At 35.8% G+C, this 19505-nt stretch overlaps 2 protein-coding genes across 3 annotated transcripts in view; both read right to left on the reverse strand.

The window, feature by feature from the left end:
• The window catches only part of stx1b (syntaxin 1B), a 52820-nt gene extending 49550 nt beyond the window's left edge, over nucleotides 1-3270 (reverse strand). The window contains exon 1 of the mRNA XM_051137091.1: nucleotides 2949-3270. Coding sequence (XP_050993048.1) covers nucleotides 2949-2978 — 30 coding nt within the window. The 5' untranslated portion in view covers nucleotides 2979-3270. The remainder of the gene's footprint in view (nucleotides 1-2948) is intronic.
• Nucleotides 3271-7121: 3851 nt separating this feature from the next.
• prf1.3 (perforin 1.3) lies at nucleotides 7122-18780 on the reverse strand. 2 transcript variants are annotated; one of them, XM_051137086.1, is made up of 4 exons: nucleotides 18657-18780; nucleotides 12649-13163; nucleotides 8244-9113; nucleotides 7122-8156 (listed from the first exon to the last, which is right to left on the reverse strand). In XM_051137086.1, the coding sequence occupies exons 1-4, from the start codon at nucleotides 18681-18683 to the stop codon at nucleotides 7856-7858; spliced, it is 1713 nt and encodes a 570-aa protein (XP_050993043.1). In that variant the 5' UTR covers nucleotides 18684-18780; the 3' UTR covers nucleotides 7122-7855. The 2 variants fall into 2 exon arrangements, with proteins under 2 accessions (XP_050993043.1, XP_050993044.1); XM_051137087.1 differs by lacking the exon at nucleotides 18657-18780 and adding an exon at nucleotides 15126-15211.
• Between the last annotated feature and the right edge of the window lie 725 nt (nucleotides 18781-19505).

Consider the following 19505-nt stretch of genomic DNA (forward strand, 5'->3'; position numbering starts at 1 on the left):
TGAACCATATCCACTTTTCAAAAGACACAGTCATCACATCACTCACTAAAAGACTTCATTGTTGTATCAGATATAGATTTAGTCGCAGATATAATTGCATCTCAAACATATATTAGGTGAGGCTGAGGCTTGTTGTCATGTTTTATTCAAGTGAATATTGCTTAAGGATTTATTTTCTCAAGTCAGTTTAAGTATATGCTGATGCCTTAAATTCTCAGCTCCAAAAAAAGCTATTGAACATTTTCTTCCACCAATAAAAGGGTTTAATGAAGACACATTGACCTTTTGCAACAGAGCAGGGATTTTGCCGCATTATAAGAGGGAAGTTGTCACACTAGAACAGCCTAATAGTCAAACCAAAAATTATTCAGATTCCAGATATAATTTTTGATATTTACTAGTGGGTGCAGGACACTGTGGTTCATTTATGTATAAGTGAACTATAGTGAACTATAGTTCACTTATACATAAACTGTGATAATGTGAAAAATGCTGAAGATGTCTGAATAAACTTTGGTTTGACTGTAGGATTTTGAGTATAAGAATTATGAAATGCAAAACAATGAATAAAACATCATAAATGTAAAAGGTATAAAATATCTGTTATATAAAATAAACTGTTAGGATGACCAACAAATGGCCTAATTTTATATTTTTACATTTTGTGATCTAGGTGTTTAAAACCAATATGCACATTTGTTCAATTGAACTTTGTACTCAAAACATTGTACATTGTATGTGACCCTGGACCACAAAACCAGTCTTAGGTAGCATGGGTATATTTGTAGCAAGAGCCAAAAATACATTGTATGGGTCAAAATGATCAATTTTATACCGAAAATCATTTGGATGTTAAGTAAAGATCAGGTTCCATGAAGATATTTTGTAAATTTCCTACCATAAATATATCAAAACTTAATTTGTGACTAGTAATATGCATTGCTAAGAACTTCATGTGAAGAACTTTAAAGGTAATTTTCTCAATATTTTGATTTTTTTGCACCCTCAGATTCCAGATTTTCAAATAGCTGTGTCCTAACAAACCATACATCAGTGGAAAGCGTATTTATATATAAATCTTTATTTCCTTATGACTGGTTTTGTGGTCCAGGTTCACATATACTCCTGTGTGACAACTAGCCCCGGTCTCCACAGGCCTATTATCCGAATGATCTGCCATTGATATTCTAGTCCATTTTCTGCAGGTGCCTTTTGTGCAATGGTAAGACATTAAGCGTGTTAATTATCAGAACGCTGACTTCTTCATTGGACTCATATATCTACATTCTTTCTGAAATGTTGTAAATGTAGCCTCTGTGGGAACATAATGCATCCCCACCCGGCTTTCATGAGAAATACTTCAGTCTGCAATTATCCCATTCAATCACACTCGTTCATTTAATGTCAGATCTCTCCCCTACACAGATGAAACCTAATATTGAAAGGGGCAAGGTCAACGAATTCCGTCTGATTTATCCTTGTGCGTCTCCGCTATGCATAGACACGCTCGCCCTGCGCACGCCCACAGTCCAAGTAACCCGTACACTTCCCTCACCGCGCGACCAATACGTCACAGTGATGTTGACGATTACATAAAATGTGATTATTGCCCAATCATGTCGCATCAGATTCGCGTTGAGCCATTAACACCTTTAGAAGCAGGACTAATGATATATATGTGTAAAAGCACTGGGGCAGCGCGCAGCGAGTGCGCACATCACGTATAATTGCGAATTCTGTAAATCCAATTATCTGTAGATCTGTAGATGTACATTTCTACGTTGCGTCTGATAAGCAGAGGCTGATATCAGATGCTCCGGGTCTCCGGGGGAATAAGGGAAGTCTTGGACTGATGACTTTTAGGATGAAGCGGATGAAGGAGACGCGCGTCTTTGGGCTGGGTTGTGAAGTTGCTGATGTAAAGGCTATATATATATATTTTTACAAACATGTTAATGTATAGCATATATCTATATTACATCCCCCTCCTTCTCCCCCCACGATGCCCCCTCCTTTCGCTCTCTTGCAAGCGCACCACACGGGCATACACTGATGAGTGCAGTGCACCGGGTTCAGGCGTTTCCTTTACGATATTTCATTGATCTCCGGCGACGGAAAATTCGTGGAGGCTGGGCGACGCATTAAAGCATCAAGGCCCACCTTCGATAATATTGAAAAAATAAATAAATAAGCGACTAACGTCGCGACTACAAATAGAAATACTTTGGCGGCCATGTTGCATTCGTTTAGCTCAATTGGGCGATACATGCAACAATATTACACCCTTTCATATTTAATACAGCGGCTAAGAACGGAACAAAGCGTGCTGCAATAATCGCACATCCCACCCAAAGATCCAAATGCGTCCGATGAAGATGTACATGCATCCAGAATGGAGCTTTAGATGGAGATGCTCAAAATTCCCCGGTGCAGCAAAATCTAATAGAGTTAATACAAGGCGAAGCAGTATGGGTGAATGATATTTTCGTTTAACAAAAATCGCTGTTAATAATTAATGATGCGGTGATCATAGAATTAGATATTGGGATGGTGCGTGTCAGTGTAAGGATACTGGCTAACTATCCGCAGCAGTCACACTCCTGGGCGACATGTATCAAAGGTAGTCTGTTTGCATGCATGCTAATGTAGAGGGGCTCATTTCGCGAATTACGCCATATAACCCGATTTGATCGATAAATCGAACCATCGCACATGGAACGGCGCTCGCATGCGAGCCGCTATTAAAAACGTTACATATGCGCGATATGTTACATTCGTGATTGCGTGCGGGAAAAACATCGGACATTTGATGAAAACCGTACTATGGCCATAAATGCTCAACCGTGAGCGAGCAGCAGTGAGATGTCAGCTGCTGACGCCCGGTTGCGGTGAGGAGACGGAGAATATGGGAGGAGATGGAGGATAAAGCATCAGAAATGCAGACTTACACTTCGTAGTTCCTGCGTGCGATCCTTCATTTTTCCCCGCCGTGCTGGCCAAAAATATCGCTTGAGATGTCCGCTGCGTTCGTGGATTTATTATTAGCGAGTGTCGGGCTCCTGTTTAATTTCCCACGGATTTAGGTGATTTGAGGGAAAAAAACGGGCGCCCTGCTCTTCCCCCTCTGCACTATTTCACGCCTTTTCCCCTTTTCCCTGTTCCTGGTTCTGTGATGGTGTGTCCTCCGTGGCGGTGCAGTGATGCCCCGCAGCGCGCTCTGACTCCAGCACACGAATGCGATTCCGAACGCGGTACTGATGCTGCAAAAAAAAAAAAGAGGTGGGGGGAGGGGAGCGATGCAGAGGGCTGGAGCGCTTCTGCGCATGCGCCGCCGTCTCACTTTACCTGCCGCCCCTCCCCCATTCCGCTCGCTTGCTGTACTGTGCGTCTCCGCAGCGCGTAACAGCACTACGCTCCCCATGATAACTAGGGAACTGTAGTTTGTTTCAGGCGGAATTGAAAAGCGGGAGCCTCATCTAGGCCTGACGAAATGATCGATGCGGATCTATTTAATTCTAATAGGTGGGTCGCGTTGGAAAACGTACCGTCTCACGACGATATAAACCAATACAATCACACTTTTTCTTTTTTTCAACGTTGTGTTGAGGGAACTGAATTTACCTCAGATCGCAAATGTCACAGTTACCATGAGTACAAAGAGACATTTGCACTAATACAGTCAATACATTAACCTGCAATGTCAATATAACAGGTAAAATCAGTATCCAGGTGTTTAAAGTCAACATGAATCGCAACCTGTTTTACTATGATTTATGCAACCATGGACCACAAAACCAGTCGAAAACTTACATTTTTGAAATTTGAGATTTATACATAATCTGAAAGATGAATAAATACGTTTTCCCCTGATGTATGGTTTGTTAGGATAGGACAATATTTGGCTGAAATCTGGAATCTGAGGGTGCAAAAAAACTAAATATTGAGAAAATCATTGAGAAGTTCTTAGCAATGCATATTACTAATCAAAAATTAAGTTTTGATATATTTACAATAGGAAATTTGCAAAATATCTTCATGGAACATTAATGATTTTTGACATAAAAGATAATATTAGATCATTTTGACCCATACAATGTATTGTTGGCTATTGCTACAAATACACCTGGTTTGTGACTGGTTTTGGTCCAGGATCAAATATTTCAAAACAAAACATAATGTGTGTATTTATCTGTTATTTTATTTTTGATCATGTACCAAACAAATGTTGTTGATATTGATACCAATACATTTATTAAGTAATTTTATTTTATGATTTTTGAAGATAAAATGGTTAATTATACCCATTTAGTATTATTAACATTGGTAACACTTTACAATAAGGTTCATTAGTTAACATTAGTTAATTACATTAGTTAACAAACTAAGAATGAACAATACTTCTGCAGCATTTATTAATCTTATTATTAAAACATTTAGTAAATTAACAGCATTTACTAATGCATTATTTAAATCACAAGTTGTGTTTGTTAATATTAATGTAATTAACATGAACTAACAATGAGCAACTGTTTTTATTAAGTAACATTAACAAATATTATTAAACTGTGTAATAAACGTATTGTTTATTGTTTGTTCATGTTAGTTAATAGATTAATTAAAGTTAACAAATTACACTGTATTGTAAAGTGTTACCTAAATATTTAATATGGCATGAGCTGTAAATTATATGATCTCTGATACAACACATAACTTTTTATCAAGTTTTGGCTGGGACTTCTTGAGCCTTTCAGCGTTTTTACACTTTAAAATGAGAAAATTCATATTTAGAATTTCTAATGTGATTTCTTATGCAAATATTAATTTTGTTTATGCAGTATCAGTATTAACAGAAATATTTCAAATAATGTTTATTTAAAAAATAATAATAATTCAACACTGGGAAAAAAAAGAGGAAAGTATAGTTACACAGGAAAAAAAAAAAAGCATTACATTTCAAAGAAAGATTACAAAGACCACAGGATCAGAAACATGAATTCTAAACATAAACAGGTTAAATTTTAATTTCATGCTTTCTTTAAAGGATGCAAATATAAATGTGTGGATGTTCAAAGCTTACAGATACACTAGTTTAACAGTTGAGGTCTTACTGTTAAACAGTAATATAGTGTTGGGAGCGCTGTTGTCTGTTGGTCTTGGTTTAAGCGGCTTGAAATATCTGCCACAGGGAAGCTTCTGGAACAAATAATCTGGGTGGGAGGGATCTTCAATGCATCTTTGTGCCCCAGTTCACTGTCCTGACCCTGCAGAGCTCAGAAATGTAAACTGCGGGAACTGGTTTAAAGGATATATGGTCAAGAATGTAACACTTTTTTTTGCAAACCCCAGTTTCAAATGGCTCCAAATCAGATAAAGACATCCCAATCTAAGAGGAAGATATACACTAAGCAGCATGTATAATTAAAAATACATTTTACTTGTTTTTCACATATTTTCAGATGTTTTTGTAAAAAGTGATTCTTTGAGCATACATAAAATATTCATTACATGCCATTGCACAGAGACAGTTTTAATGGCGTCAAATATGTTCATCAGTCATCTGTGCTCATTCAGTTAGTGGTTCAACAATAGCACATTATTAACCACAAGGCTTTTAATTTATAAATCCCCAATACACATGTGCATAGTAGTTAAATTCGACTCATTTTTATAAGGTCTTTAATAGTAATTATCACAAACCAGCTTTTGGGAGGTTTGGGCCTAAATTATTGAACTGAACACAGCAGAAGGCCTTTAGGAGACAATGCCTGTGTAAAGCATGTGCTTTTCTAAAGGGGGCGCTGTTTGGCTCAGAAAAGCTGCAATTGCAGAACATTGCCAGAAATATTTCTCTATATCAAATCTATATCAAGGTACACTGTAAAAAACTATTTGTTGAGTCAGCTTAAAATAATTTGTTACCTGGCTGCCTTAAAATTTTAAGTTCAGTCAACTCAAATAAGTCTATTCAACTTGAAATGTTAAATTATACTAAGTGACAACTTAGATATTTGAGTTGAATCAACTTAAAATTTTAAGGCAGCTGGGTTACTTACCCATCTGTTAAGTTTAGCAAACACAAATATCTAAGTTATTACTTAGTACAACTTAACATTTTAAGTTGAATAGACTTATTTTAGTTGACTGAACTTAAAATTTTAAGGCAGCAAGGTAACACATTATTTTAAGCTGACTCAACAAATTGTGTTTTTTATTTTTTACAGTGTATGTCGGCCTATGTAATGTATTAAATGTGTAGACATTAAATGAGAAGTTGACTTCCAGAATGAACATTTCCTGATAATGTACTCACCCCCACATCTTTCTTTCGTCAGTCGAAAGGAAATTAAGGTTTTTGAGAAAAAACATTCCAGGATTTTTCTCCAGCCCTTTGAAGCTGCATTGAAACTGCAGTTTGGACCTTTAACCCATAGGCCACCACAATATAGAGAAAAATCCTGGAATGTTTTTCCTCAAAAAACGTAATTTCTCTGTGACTGAAGAAAGTCGTAGAGAGGTGACAGGTACCGCTTTCTTCATGTTGTTGGTTTTTGCCAGCATGCCTTGAAAGTGGCTAATTTTAATTAAAACATCAATGAATGAATATACTTAATCTAACAGTGTTTTTAATTTTTCCAAAAAACACTTTAATGATTCCTCAGAACCTCTGTTTTATCTTTTTCCTGCTATTTTTGTGACATTACAGTTTGTTGTTATTGCTCAAAAATATAAGACTTCATTAAACAAGCAGCTGCCAACCTAAAGTTTGACTGAAATGAGCACTAGAGACAAAATCTAGATCTTCTTTGTCAAAAAAGTTATATTGCATCTGAAAGCATTCATTTTTTTGTTTAATCTTGATATGGTGGTTATTGTACATATGAATTTCTAAAACAAATGTATACACTACCAGTCAAAAGTTTTTGAACAGTAAGATTTTTAATCTTTTTTTAAAGAATTTTCTTCTGCTCACCAAGCCTGCATTTATTAGATCCAAAGTAAAGCAAACACAGAAAAATTTTGAAATATTTTTACTCTTTAAAGTAACTGCTTTCTCTTTGAATATATTTTAAAATTTAATTTTTCCTTTGATCAAAGCTGAATTTTCAGCATCATTACTCCAGTCTTCAGTGTCGCATGATCCTTCAGAAATCATGCTAATATGCTGATTTGCTGTTCAAGAAACATTTATTATTAATATTATTATTATTATTATCAATATTTAAAACAGCTGAGTATGGTTTTTTTTTCCAGGATTCTCTGATGAATAGAAAGGTCAGCATTTATCTGAAATAAAAAGTTTTTGTAACATTACACGCTATACCATTCAGAAGCTTGGAGTCAGTATAATTGTTTATTTTTGGAAAGAAATTATAGAAATTAATACTTTTCTTTAGCAAGAATGCTTTAAATTGATCAAAAATGATTATAAAGACATTTATAATGTTACAAAATATTTCTATTTCAGATAAATGCTGTTCTTCTGAACTTTCTATTCATCAGAGTAACCTGAAAAAATTCTACTCGGCTGTTTTCAACATAATAATAATAACTGTTTTCTGAGCAGCAAATCACCATATTAGAATGATTTCTGAAGGATCATGTGACTGGAGTAATGATGCTAAAAATTCAGCTTTGAAATCACAGGAATAAATTATATTTTAAAATATATTCAAATAGAAAACAGTTATTTTAAAAAGTAAAAATATTTCAGAATTTTACCGTTCTTGCTCTATTAAAACAAGTTTTGTAAATTTTTCTAGAAATAAGTCAATGATATTTGATTTACAATAACAGTTTTCAATCTTTGCAAAAATCTCAAATAGCTTATATTAGAACGTCTGCAGTTGTTGTATTATTACAGGAAAGACAAATTTCCTCCAAAACCCTTGGATTTTTTAAACAAAGTGGGCTGTTCTCCACCAAAGGGCTGGTAATAGCTTAAAATACCATCACCGCCCGGCGTAGGAGCATATTTCTCACAGAAAGACCCTGTAAGACTCGGCCCACACATTGCAGTGTAGGAAATCGAAAAAGAGCCGTGCTTTAACTTAAACGATTTTTCTTGTTTGGCTCCGTGTGTTGGGATAACTTCACCTTTTCCCAATAGATCATCATCAAACCGGTTGTCACGGTCCCACACCTCAAATCGCAAGGGCCTGTAAGATAAGCACAGACATGATATGGTATTTCAACAAACATTTTCATCCATTTAATGACCGAAATGGAAACTATCATTAACTTACGTTCTTTGAGTCAGATCCACAGTTTGAAAATTGATGTTGTGGTTCCACTGAGGGAAGTTGTTGTTCCAAATCACAGGGGTCTCATGTGCTTGGTTTCCATAGAAGACCTTAACATAACCGTCGGTTTTAGAGAACACGTCTCCCCATAATCCCTTGCCGTTCAACACGATCACGGTCAACGTGGCCACTCCTGGCTTACTCGGGCAGCAGTTGCTATCAACACTTTGATGACCGTTGCATTTGCAAGCGCAGCTATTGCTACGATGTCCCAATTTGCATTTGGAGGGGCAAGCAGTAGATATGGCGCTTTTTGTGATGTACTTGCTGATGGCCGCTTGAAGACTGGCACGTCTAGCCGGGTCGTTTCTTACCAGCATATGCAACGAGCTCAAGGTGTATGAAACCACTCCAGGGATTTTCTTCAGTGACCTGAGCCACACGCCATAACCACTAACGTTGCTTGGACTGAAGAGGATGTCTTGCTGCTCACCGTTGCCGCCCAGTATTTCAGTGGTTCGGTCGGAGAAGGAGGCGCTGAAGCTGTTGCCCCTCTCTAGCTTCTGCTGTTTGCCTTTGCAGTAGCTTGCTTGCCCACTCACCTTCACGCCCTTGATGACGGCGGCCGCCTCCGCCGATAAGCAGTTGCTCACGTCGTGAACCGACAGACCACTCATGGAAACCTGGCAGGTCTTCACAGCGGTGGTTGAATGCACACGGCCGCCTAGGTCGACTCTTCGTAAGAAGTGCGTCCCGTAGATCGAGATGAAATGGTTGTACGCGCTTTCTGACGAGCTGTCGAATTTAGCAGGGAGTGAAGTGATGGAGCCCATAAATTCTTTGGTCAGTGGAGGATGAGCATGAACACGAAATCTGATGACAGAAGAGAAAAAAAACTTTGGGTTTGGGTTTTCACACTTCAGTGTCAGTCCAAACCTCAGACTAATGTAATCCTGGGTTATCCTGAAAAGCATTTCACTTTGTTCAGCATGGAAGCTTGCTTCTGCCATACAGTAAAAACAACCAAAAACAGGTGATTATAGACATTTATAGTCAGATTAGACAACATACTGCTTTTTTGGCAGATTAAAACAAGGCTGTGTGTGGTATAGACTTACAGTATTTACAATAGCTCTGCTGTTGTTTTAGAAAAAGGTACAAAAGCTGTCACTGGGATGGACTTTTGTACCTAAATTTGACCCTGGACCACAAAACGAGGCATAAGGATCAGTTTTGTGAAATTGAGATTATACATCATTTGAAAGCTAAATAAATAAGCTTTCAATTGATGTATGGTTTGTTAAGACAATATTTGGCCAAGATTCAAAGTTGTCTTTAAAGTTGTATGCATATGCATATTACTATTCAAAATTAAGTTTTGATATATATTTACGGTAGGAAATTTACAAAATATCTTCATGGAACATGATCTTTACTTAATATCCTAAACGATTTTTGGGATAAAAGAAAAATAGTGAAAAATAGAAAAAAAGTGGTCCATATTGGTACCTTAAAGCCACAAATTATTACCTAAAATGAACATATTAGTACCTTAAAGGTACAAAAGTGTTCTTTTTGAAAAGGTACTGCCCCAGGGACAGCTTTTGTTTCTTTTTTTCTGAGTGTAGATCACATAATTCTTACAAGTCACAACTTCAAAATCGTTTGATTGTATTTTTTTTTTTTTAAATATGCAGCTTTATCTGTAACAATTCTGAATTTACATCTCTACTTGTGACTTGATATATCTTACAATTCCAGCTTTTTATCTCACCATTCATGCTGAAAAAAACAATAGAAACCATCACAGAATTAGTAATCGTTTTACTGGTTATAATGAAAATTGTACTGGGTTTAATGGAAACTGTAATTGGTCTCTACTGGTAATTGGTTGCTTTCTATTGGTGGCTTGTTAAAACCAATAAATCCTAATGGAAAATGTCCCAAAGCACACTTCAGGAAACCATTTTTAAATGGTTTTATTGGTTAAAAGTTGATGGTTTGTAATGTTTCTACTGGTATTTGTAGTGGAAACCATTAGAATTTATGTGATGGTTTCTATTGTTTTTTAGAAACTGTCCCACAATTACCTATTTTATGTTTTTACAATGACATAGAAAAAAACTTCCACAACTTGCATAATTATAAATGAATCTGCTGAAATGCTGCAAAATTAAGAAATAAGCCCCATGAAGCCTTGGTTTACAGTGAATTTATAACAGCTAAGGGGCGTTGTTAGGCACAATGTGAAGCGGAGTGCCTAAAACCCCCTTAGCTGTTATCAATTCACTGTAAACCACAGCTTCACGAGACTTTTTGCTTTTATAAAATGGTTATTCCATGTACTTACTGAGGTTTTAAAAAATAAAACAGAGCAAATAAAGTGTAATGACATTAATAAAAACATTATTCTTTCGTCCAACCATGTAGTTCCTCAGAAACGGTTGTGGTTGCAACAAAGTGGTTGCCGAGCAAACGAGTTATAGAGTAATTTACAACAGCTTTGAACGTGCCTCAACCGATCCGAATCAAGGACCGGAACTATCCGTTTTATAATAATACTTTATGTCTGTTCTTCAATCCAGCAAATATATTTGCAAAATTTGTAACAATTTTCCACCGGCGTTGAAACGAAGTGTCACATCTGAATGTCGTTATGACTGTACCAGGCTCATGAATATTTAATGAGCTGAGACAGACAACTAATCATAGAGTTTCACCTCACTATTCAGAGTTAGAACCTTAAAGTTTAAAAGTGGCCTTTATCTGTTTTTTTTTTTTGTTTTTTGTGTGAAATTTTCTCAATTGACCCTTTGCTAAAACCTCCTTAGTTACTGTTGCTATGTCTGACGAACAATGCCGCTTTCACACTACACATCATGTTGTCACGCAGTGAAAAATACATCGCAGAGCAAAGAGGAAACTGACAACACTCTGACAGACAAGACAGATCAGCTTTAAAATGTTGTCATGTTTTAAGAAATTCAAACATAAATACTGTTTTGTGGTTCTTTAATGTGTCCTAACAGATTACTGTATTGCCTTATTAGATCAATCAACACATGAACTGATCGTCTTAAAACACGAAATAAACATGAATGGATATCAGAACCTATTTTATTTCAACCACCGAAGTTAATCTACTGTCCTGTCTGATTAGTTTGTCAGACATAATGGCGGATTTGGCGTTATGCCTGTCAATCAAGCTGTTTGCAAAGGGTCAATTAACAATAACCTTAAAAAAACTTAACATTTTTGGTTCCCAAAGAGCTTATCAGTGAAAAAAACATTTTATTCTTAGTGTGAAGAACATTTTAATTTGTAAAGAACCTTTTTCCACCATTATAAATAAAGCTTCTTTATTGGTTCTTAATGGTTCCATGAAGAACTTTTAACATCTATGGAAGATTTCCATTGCACAAAAGGTTCTTTGCAGTGGAAAACGGGCCTTTAGAACATAAAATTTTAGAATTAAAATTTTCTTCACACTAAGAAAAAAAACTGTTATTTTAAGAACTATTAACTAAAAGGTCTTTTAGGGAACCCAAAATTATTCTTCTAAGAAAACCCTCTCTGGATGCTTTATTTTATTTTTGTGTTCCAAATATGAAGGAAGGTTTTACGGGTTTGGATCGACATGAGGCTGAGTAATTAATGACAGAATTTTCATTTTTGGGTGAACTATACCTTTAATGGAACCATAAAGAACCAATAAAGAACTTTAAAGAGTGTATTTAAATAGAAATGATGGCAAACGGTCTAAAAATCTCTCTCTCACACACACACACACACACACACATAGGTCAAACGTTTGGAACTGAGGGACTCAGCAACTATTACAGAAGGTTCAAACGCTCACTGATGCTCCAGAAGGAAAAACAATGCATTAAGCTTTTTAAACTTTTTGAATTTGAAAATCAGGGTAAATGTTTATTTTGTCTTCTGAAAAGCCCTTCAGAAAACGTTTACACCCTGTCCAAAAGTTTTCACCCCCCAGTTTTTGATGCATCGTTTTTCCTTCTGGAGCATCAGTGAGCGTTTGAACCTTCTGTAATAGTTGCATATGAGTATTGTCCTCAATTGTCCTCAGTGTGAAAAGGTGGATCTCAAAATCTTTGAAAATATTTGAAAGGGTTCAAATACACAAAAATGCTAAAAAAACAAAGATTTTGTGGGACCTGAATGATTTTTCTGAAGAATAGCGGGCAGATTAACTGTTCAGGACAAACAAGGTATTCATGAACAACTATTACTAAACAAAAAAAAACAACAGCTGTGGATCATTCAGGTAACAACACAGTATTAAGAATCAAGCATATGTAAACTTTTAAATAATAATTAAAATTTAGTAGACTCTGCAAGGTGCATATAAACTTTTGATCTCAACTGTATAAATACCAAGACTTACGAGTAGTAGCGACAGGAGAAGGTGTGGCTTGTGAAGGAGTACTTGTCTTGAGACGCGTGGCTTTTGGCAAACCTAGCTGAACGCGAATGAGTCCCACCAACAGCCACACCAGCCACCATTGGCACACTTAGCCCGACCTTCCAGCTAGCACTGGCTGAAGTTGTGGTGTCCTGAAGAACTGAGCTGGCCGATTCATACGTCTTGGCGCTGAGGCTGCGGCGGCACTGCACCTTGATACGCCAGTCAACCACAGAAGCGGGCAACTTCTGCTTCTCGTTGAGCAATTTGTTATCACACAGAGTGCAGTTGCCATGCTCTCCTCCGCTCATGTACGTCCGCACATCCACCACGAAAGCTCCGGTGGTCTTCATTCGCACAATGTCAAAGCCTTCTCCCACTAAATTATGCCCGGGTACGAAAGGAAGCTTTTCGCACTCGGTGCCGGGGGCCTGTTCGCAACAGAGGGCAATGGGAAGATAGAGGAGCAACAGCAGGGGAGCCATTTGCACTGCAGGCTGAACGAGAGAGAGAAAATGAGTAGAATAAAGAGGGATTTTAATTATAACACTCTGATTTATTGAAGTTAGATTTGGATAAAAAGACATAGTGCTCCAAGAACTGTCTGGATACCTAACATGTAAAAATATCTGAATGTCTTTGTATTATATAACAAAATATAACCAAATGACAATAGCAAAAACATGATTTATCATATGGAGAGAGAGAGCTGTTTCTCTCTAAAATCAGATATTTACTCCTCTGTCATGAATGCTGAGGTCAAATACTTGCATCAAATTCAATTTCTATGAATTTTAGGCAACTTAACGTGCATACATTTGAATATGAAGCGCATATAGAGTACTAATGCTTTAGTTTGCCGGTTGATGGATCACTGCAACTTCTTGCAAGATACAAAATGATGCCGCATTAAAGACACTAGATATTTAAAGTGCAAAAAATATATTATTTCTCCAATATTGCAGTTTCCATCACTGAACTACACCGGGAAACACTCTGCTTTTCATGTGCCTCACACATAATTAAACAATAAATATGTCAAATACCAGCTGTGGGGTTGTGCTTGCACAGACAGTCACTAAAGTGCTTTGTTTTTTACATGACATCCGAGTGGATAAAATAATAAAATCAACTCCAGAAGGATGCAGGCTGCAAATATTATTTTTATATTTGGCACAAGTTATACTACAAGAAGAATTCCAAACATGTAAGTGGGAAGCAGAAGATAAAAAGGTTTGAAAAAGCATAATTAACATGCACTACCAGTCAAAAGAAGTCTGCATTCTTCTGCTCACCAAGCCTGCATTTATTTGTTCCAAAGTACAGAAAAAACAGTACAATTTTTAAATATTTTTACTATTTAAAATAACTGTTTTCTATTTGAATATATTTTAAAATGTAATTTATTTCTGTGATTTCAAAGCTGAATTTTCAGCATCATTACTCCAGTCCTAAGTGTCACACAATCCTTCAGAAATCATTCTAATATGCTGATTTGCTATTTGATATTGAAGAAACATTTGTTTTAATAATTGTTATTATTATCAATATTTAAAACAGTTGAGTACATTTTTTTCCGGATTCTTTGATGAATAGAAAGATCAGAAGATCAGCATTTATCTGAAATGAAAAGCTTTTTTAACATACACTATACCATTCAAAAGCTTGGAGTCAGTATAATTTTTTGTGACTTTTATTTGGCAAGGATGCTTTAAATTGATCAAAAGTGCTAAGACATTTATAATGTTACAAAAGATTTGTATTTCAGATAAATGCTGTTCTTCTGAACTTTCTATTCACCAAAGAAACCTGAAAAAAATCTACTCAGCTGTTTTGAACATCATAATAAATGTTTTTGAGCAGCTTTGAAATCACATGAATGAACTGCATTTTAAAATATATTTAAATAGAACACAGTTATTTTAACTAGAAAAATATTTTACTGTTTTTGCTGTACTTTGCATCAAATAAACACAGGCCTGGTGAGCAGAAGAGACTTCTTCAAAAACATTAAAAATCTTACTGTTCAAAAACTTTTGACTGGTAGTGTATATTCCGTTAAAGTGTGTCCAAACCACAATGCAAGTAAAAAATGCATAGTGATCTGTCATTCAAAATACCTACTAAAAAAACAGACACCCTTAAGCCACCAAAAATGATTCAATTAAAGTACTTTCAGTTTAAGACTAGATAGGGATAATAAATTAAAATCCGTAACATTAAGACAAGTAACAGAGTGATGAGGCCTTCACATCAAATAAATGAATAAGGTGCAGCACTTAAAGTCTCTGGAAAATCTGCCAACTAAAATGCTTAAGAAAGATGAGGATCGACATTCATACACACTCTATCACACACACAAAGACATTTATATAATAAAAGGCACAGTAATTGTAAACTGTTCAAAAATGACTAATGAATAATGAACCAAATAATAAACCAAGCATGCTGATATTTACCTAGTTGAGACGTTTTTTCTTAACAGCTTCCCTTGGCAGGGAAAGGCAGACGGTTTGGTTAAATAACACCAGTGTTTTTAAAAAAATAAAGGGGAACAAAAAGAGCATATTCAGAAACACCAGTTATATGTTACCTTCACACTCTCCTCCCACGACTTCAACCCATGCTCGCACTTAAAACTTTTTATTTTACTTTTAGTGTGTAACCTTATGTGTGTCAATAAACATTTTCTGCTTTCTTATAGTTAAGTCTAAAAATATTTGATTCTAACCTCTTTTTTTAGATGTGAGAAATAGACTTATTTACACTCTTCTCAGGCCATCTATTAACATGCATTCAATAAAATCAATATTACTTTTGCAGTGTCACTTCAGTAGTACTACTGTATTTTTTTTCTGATGGATGTTAAAAAGGTGCTGCAACATCAAAATAATTGCATTAACAAAACAAAACCACATCCCAGTTGTAATGTTATGCTGCAAAACAGCTAGGGTTTGTATTGTAGCCTGTATTTCTCAGTGGCAATGAGGTGCACTTACTGCAGATGAATCATGACGTATAGTCTTCTGCTAGTGAAGCTCACACTGCAGGGTCATACTAATCAAGATTTGATATCAGTCTTGATTCAGTCTTCTGTCTGCCGTGTTTAATGCATTAAATTGCAGACTGTTGACCTCCGCACTGGCTGCGATTGGCATCTCTGGATCTGTGCTCGATTGCTGCTTATCTTACTTGGACGAAAATTCCTACCGAGTCAATTGGAAAGGGTCAGTCTCGGTACTTTGTGCTCTCAGGGATTTTAGAGGAATGAACCAACCACTTATACTACATTTCTGGACCTCATGATAAGTGTGCAAGTTTACTAGCATACATATTGATTATTCTTGTAAATTGTTCTGCTTTTATCTCACGTTTAAAAGAAACAGTTCATGCAAAAATGAACATTTGCTTTAAATTTATTCACCCAAGATGTAGATGAGTTTTTTTTCCTGATCATAACAGATTTAACATCACTTGCTCACCAGTGGATCCTCTGCAGTGAATGGGTGCCGTCAGAATGAGAGTCCAAACAGCTGATAAAAACATCACAATTAATCAGCACGACTCCTGTCTATTACGACATGTCTTGTGAAGAGAAAAGCTGCATGTTTGTAAGACACAAATCCATCATTAAGGCATTTTAGCTTTGAACCGATGCTTCTGGCCAAAATACAAGTATACATCTTGCAGAATCTGGAAAATGTTAATTATTTACCAAAATAAGAGAGATCCCACAAAATGCATGTTATTTTTCATTTAGTACTGACCTGAATAAGATATTTCACATAAACGACATTTACATATAGTCAAAGAAAATAATAGCTGAATTTATAAAAATGACCTTGTTCAAAAGTTTACATACACTTGATTCTTAATACCGTGTTGTTCCCCAGAATGATCCACAGCTGTTTTTTTTTTTTTTTTTTGTTTAGTGATAGTTGTTTATGAGTCCCTTGTTTGTCCTGAAAAATTAAACTGCCTGCTGTCCTTCAGGTCCCACAAATTCTTTGGTTTTTCAGCATATTTGCATATTTGAACCCTTTCCAAAAATGACTATATGATTTTGAGATCCATCTTTTCACACTGAGGAAGTGTGGAAGTACTCCCCACCAGTAGCTCAGATGTTGGGAGTAAATGACGACCACTATGTTCATTATTACATCCAGCAACACAACACCTCAATCGCTCAATTCTTGTCTAACTTGCATCTCTAATGTTCAAACAGCATGTAAAAGTGAACTTAGCATGCGATGACCCCTTTAATGCGTTGAATATGAGTCTCTCAGTTGTCCTCAGTGTGAAAAGATGGATCCCAAAATCATACAGTCATTGTTGGAAAGGGTTCAAATACACAAAAATGCTGAAAAACCAAAGAATTTGTGGGACCTGAAGGATTTTTCTGAAGAACAACAGGCAGTTTAACTGTTCAGGACAAACAAGGGACTCATGAACAACTAAAACAAAACAACTAACAACTAAATCACTAAAACAAAAAACACAGCTGTGAATGATTCAGGTAACAACACAGTATTAAGAATCAAGCGTATGTAAACTTTTGAACGGGATCGTTTTTAGAAATTCAACTATTATTTTTTTCTTGTGGACTGTTAACATCTTTTATGTGAAATATCTTATTTAGGTCAGTACTAAATAAGAAATGACATGCATTTTGTACGATTCCTCTTATTTTGGTAAAATTACTAACATTTAGCAAATTCTGCAAGGTTTCCTCCAGTAAAAAAGTCCATTCTATGTTGTCCTTTCACATCAAAATCCATAAAAAACTGTTAAAACGGTTTGTTTCAGACTGTATTCACTTGTAAACAGTGCTTGATCTGTGCACATTTCTCTCTTGATTCAGACAAGAAAATGTTTTCACTGAAGAAAGCAATGTTATGGACAGATAACTCATATTTTAGCCAGAAGCAACAGTTTAAAGTTGATGGAATGAAAAGGTGTGGATTATTGTGATGTTTTTATCAGCTCTCATTCTGACTGCACCCATTCACTGCAGAGGATCCATTAGTGAGCAAATAATGTAAGGCTAAATTTCTCCACATCTGTTCTGATGAAAAACAAACCCATCTACATCTTGAATGACCTGAGGATGATTAAATGTTCACTTTTGGGTGAACTATTCTTAAAGGACTTTAAAAATACCAAGATCTTTGCATGTTCTTGACCAACTTCATATTTGACAACATATCAGCATTCATCAAGAAGAATACATGACTAAACTATTTTTTAAAGAAAAACAGTTGTTCTTCACACCTCTCATCTGCAGTGTCTGCAGAAATGGTGTGTAAACCACTGGTTCTCTCTTAATAACATCAAAGCATTCAAGAACCATTAGACTTTGACTCCTCGGTTTCAATCTCACATTTATCAAAAAAAAAAAAAAAAAAAAAAAAAAAAAAAAAATTAATTACAATGTTCATATACCTTATCATACCAGTAATTATAATCTAAAAATGATTTGAAAGTCAGGATGCACTCCAAAAAAATTTAAGCTAAGATCTGAGAAGCCAAACAATAGCTTGCTTGATTTTTTATTTTATTTTATTTTTCAAAACGAAACAGAGGATTAAATATGATTAATTGATTTGCATTTAATAGTAAGAAGGTAAGCTCTAACAAACTTTCAACAAAATTGTCTTACAGACAGGCATTTTTTTCACTGCATCTTCAAGAATGATGAGGTTACGCTACTGGTTTCACACAGCCATTGATCATAGCAACGAAAACTCTTTATATGATTAGATTCATTTATTCTGAAGCTCACTTTTGGTTTGCCAAGGGCCACTTTCTATTTAGCGCTAATGTTTTTTGTTATTTTTTGTTGTTGTTGTGTTCATCCAAGCAGCTATCAAAAAAGCCACAGTACCCCTGGCACACCAGAAATCCGTATTTGGTCGTATTTGACCAATTTATAATGAACAAACTTTCTTAAAGGCACAAAGAGCAAATTGTGTTTGTAATATATGACTTACAACCTTGGTTACCAGTCCACGCAGCATGAAATCTTGGTTTAGTCCCGATTGTGATCTAGGCCATGAACACTTGCTGTGAAATGTGGGTTAACCCATTTACACCAACAGCGTAGCCGAGTCCGACCCAGATGTTACATCAGTTGTAAAGTCCTTCGGTCTGACAGGCCTGTGGTCTGAAAACAAACTTTATCAGCAATACAAGATGTGGTAACAGTGCATGCAAAAATGAAAAATCTATCCATGTGTCATCATCTGCTCGTCACACAAAGAAAGTGAAATGAAAATGAAAAAGTCATATGGACTACTTTGTGATACTTTTATTCTGGTTTGTGTTCCACAATAAGGAATAAAATCATATGGGACGACATGAGGTGATGATGATGATGACGGATATTTCATTTTTGGCTGAACTATTTCTCTAACACACCATTAAATTGATTGTTAGGCTGTGTTGAGTGCACTGCTGCAGGAGGGCTTGTTGTTTTGCATTCTGTGCTGCAATTTATGACCCACGTACAGGTCACTGAGTGCAGCAGCAGTGAAGGGAGAAACTTGCAGTCTATCTTAAATGCCTGCCAAGCTGCATCTCAATGCTACGGCAGACCCTGTGCTGGAAAGAGGCGACACAACACCCCAGGGGTTTACGAGTGAAACACACATGAGATTGTGTTTTTTTTTTTTTTTCTTCTAATAAAAAATGTCATAAATGTACATATTCATTGATTTGCATTATTTGCAAAATATAGTTTGAAATAAATAAAAAATTCACCTAAAATGAGAACTGGCATCATTTACTAACCCACATATTATACAAAAACTCAAAACGTACTTTCTTCTATGGAACACAAA

This window comes from Labeo rohita, chromosome 19, assembly GCF_022985175.1.
Source record: "Labeo rohita strain BAU-BD-2019 chromosome 19, IGBB_LRoh.1.0, whole genome shotgun sequence".
NCBI lineage: Eukaryota > Metazoa > Chordata > Actinopteri > Cypriniformes > Cyprinidae > Labeo > Labeo rohita.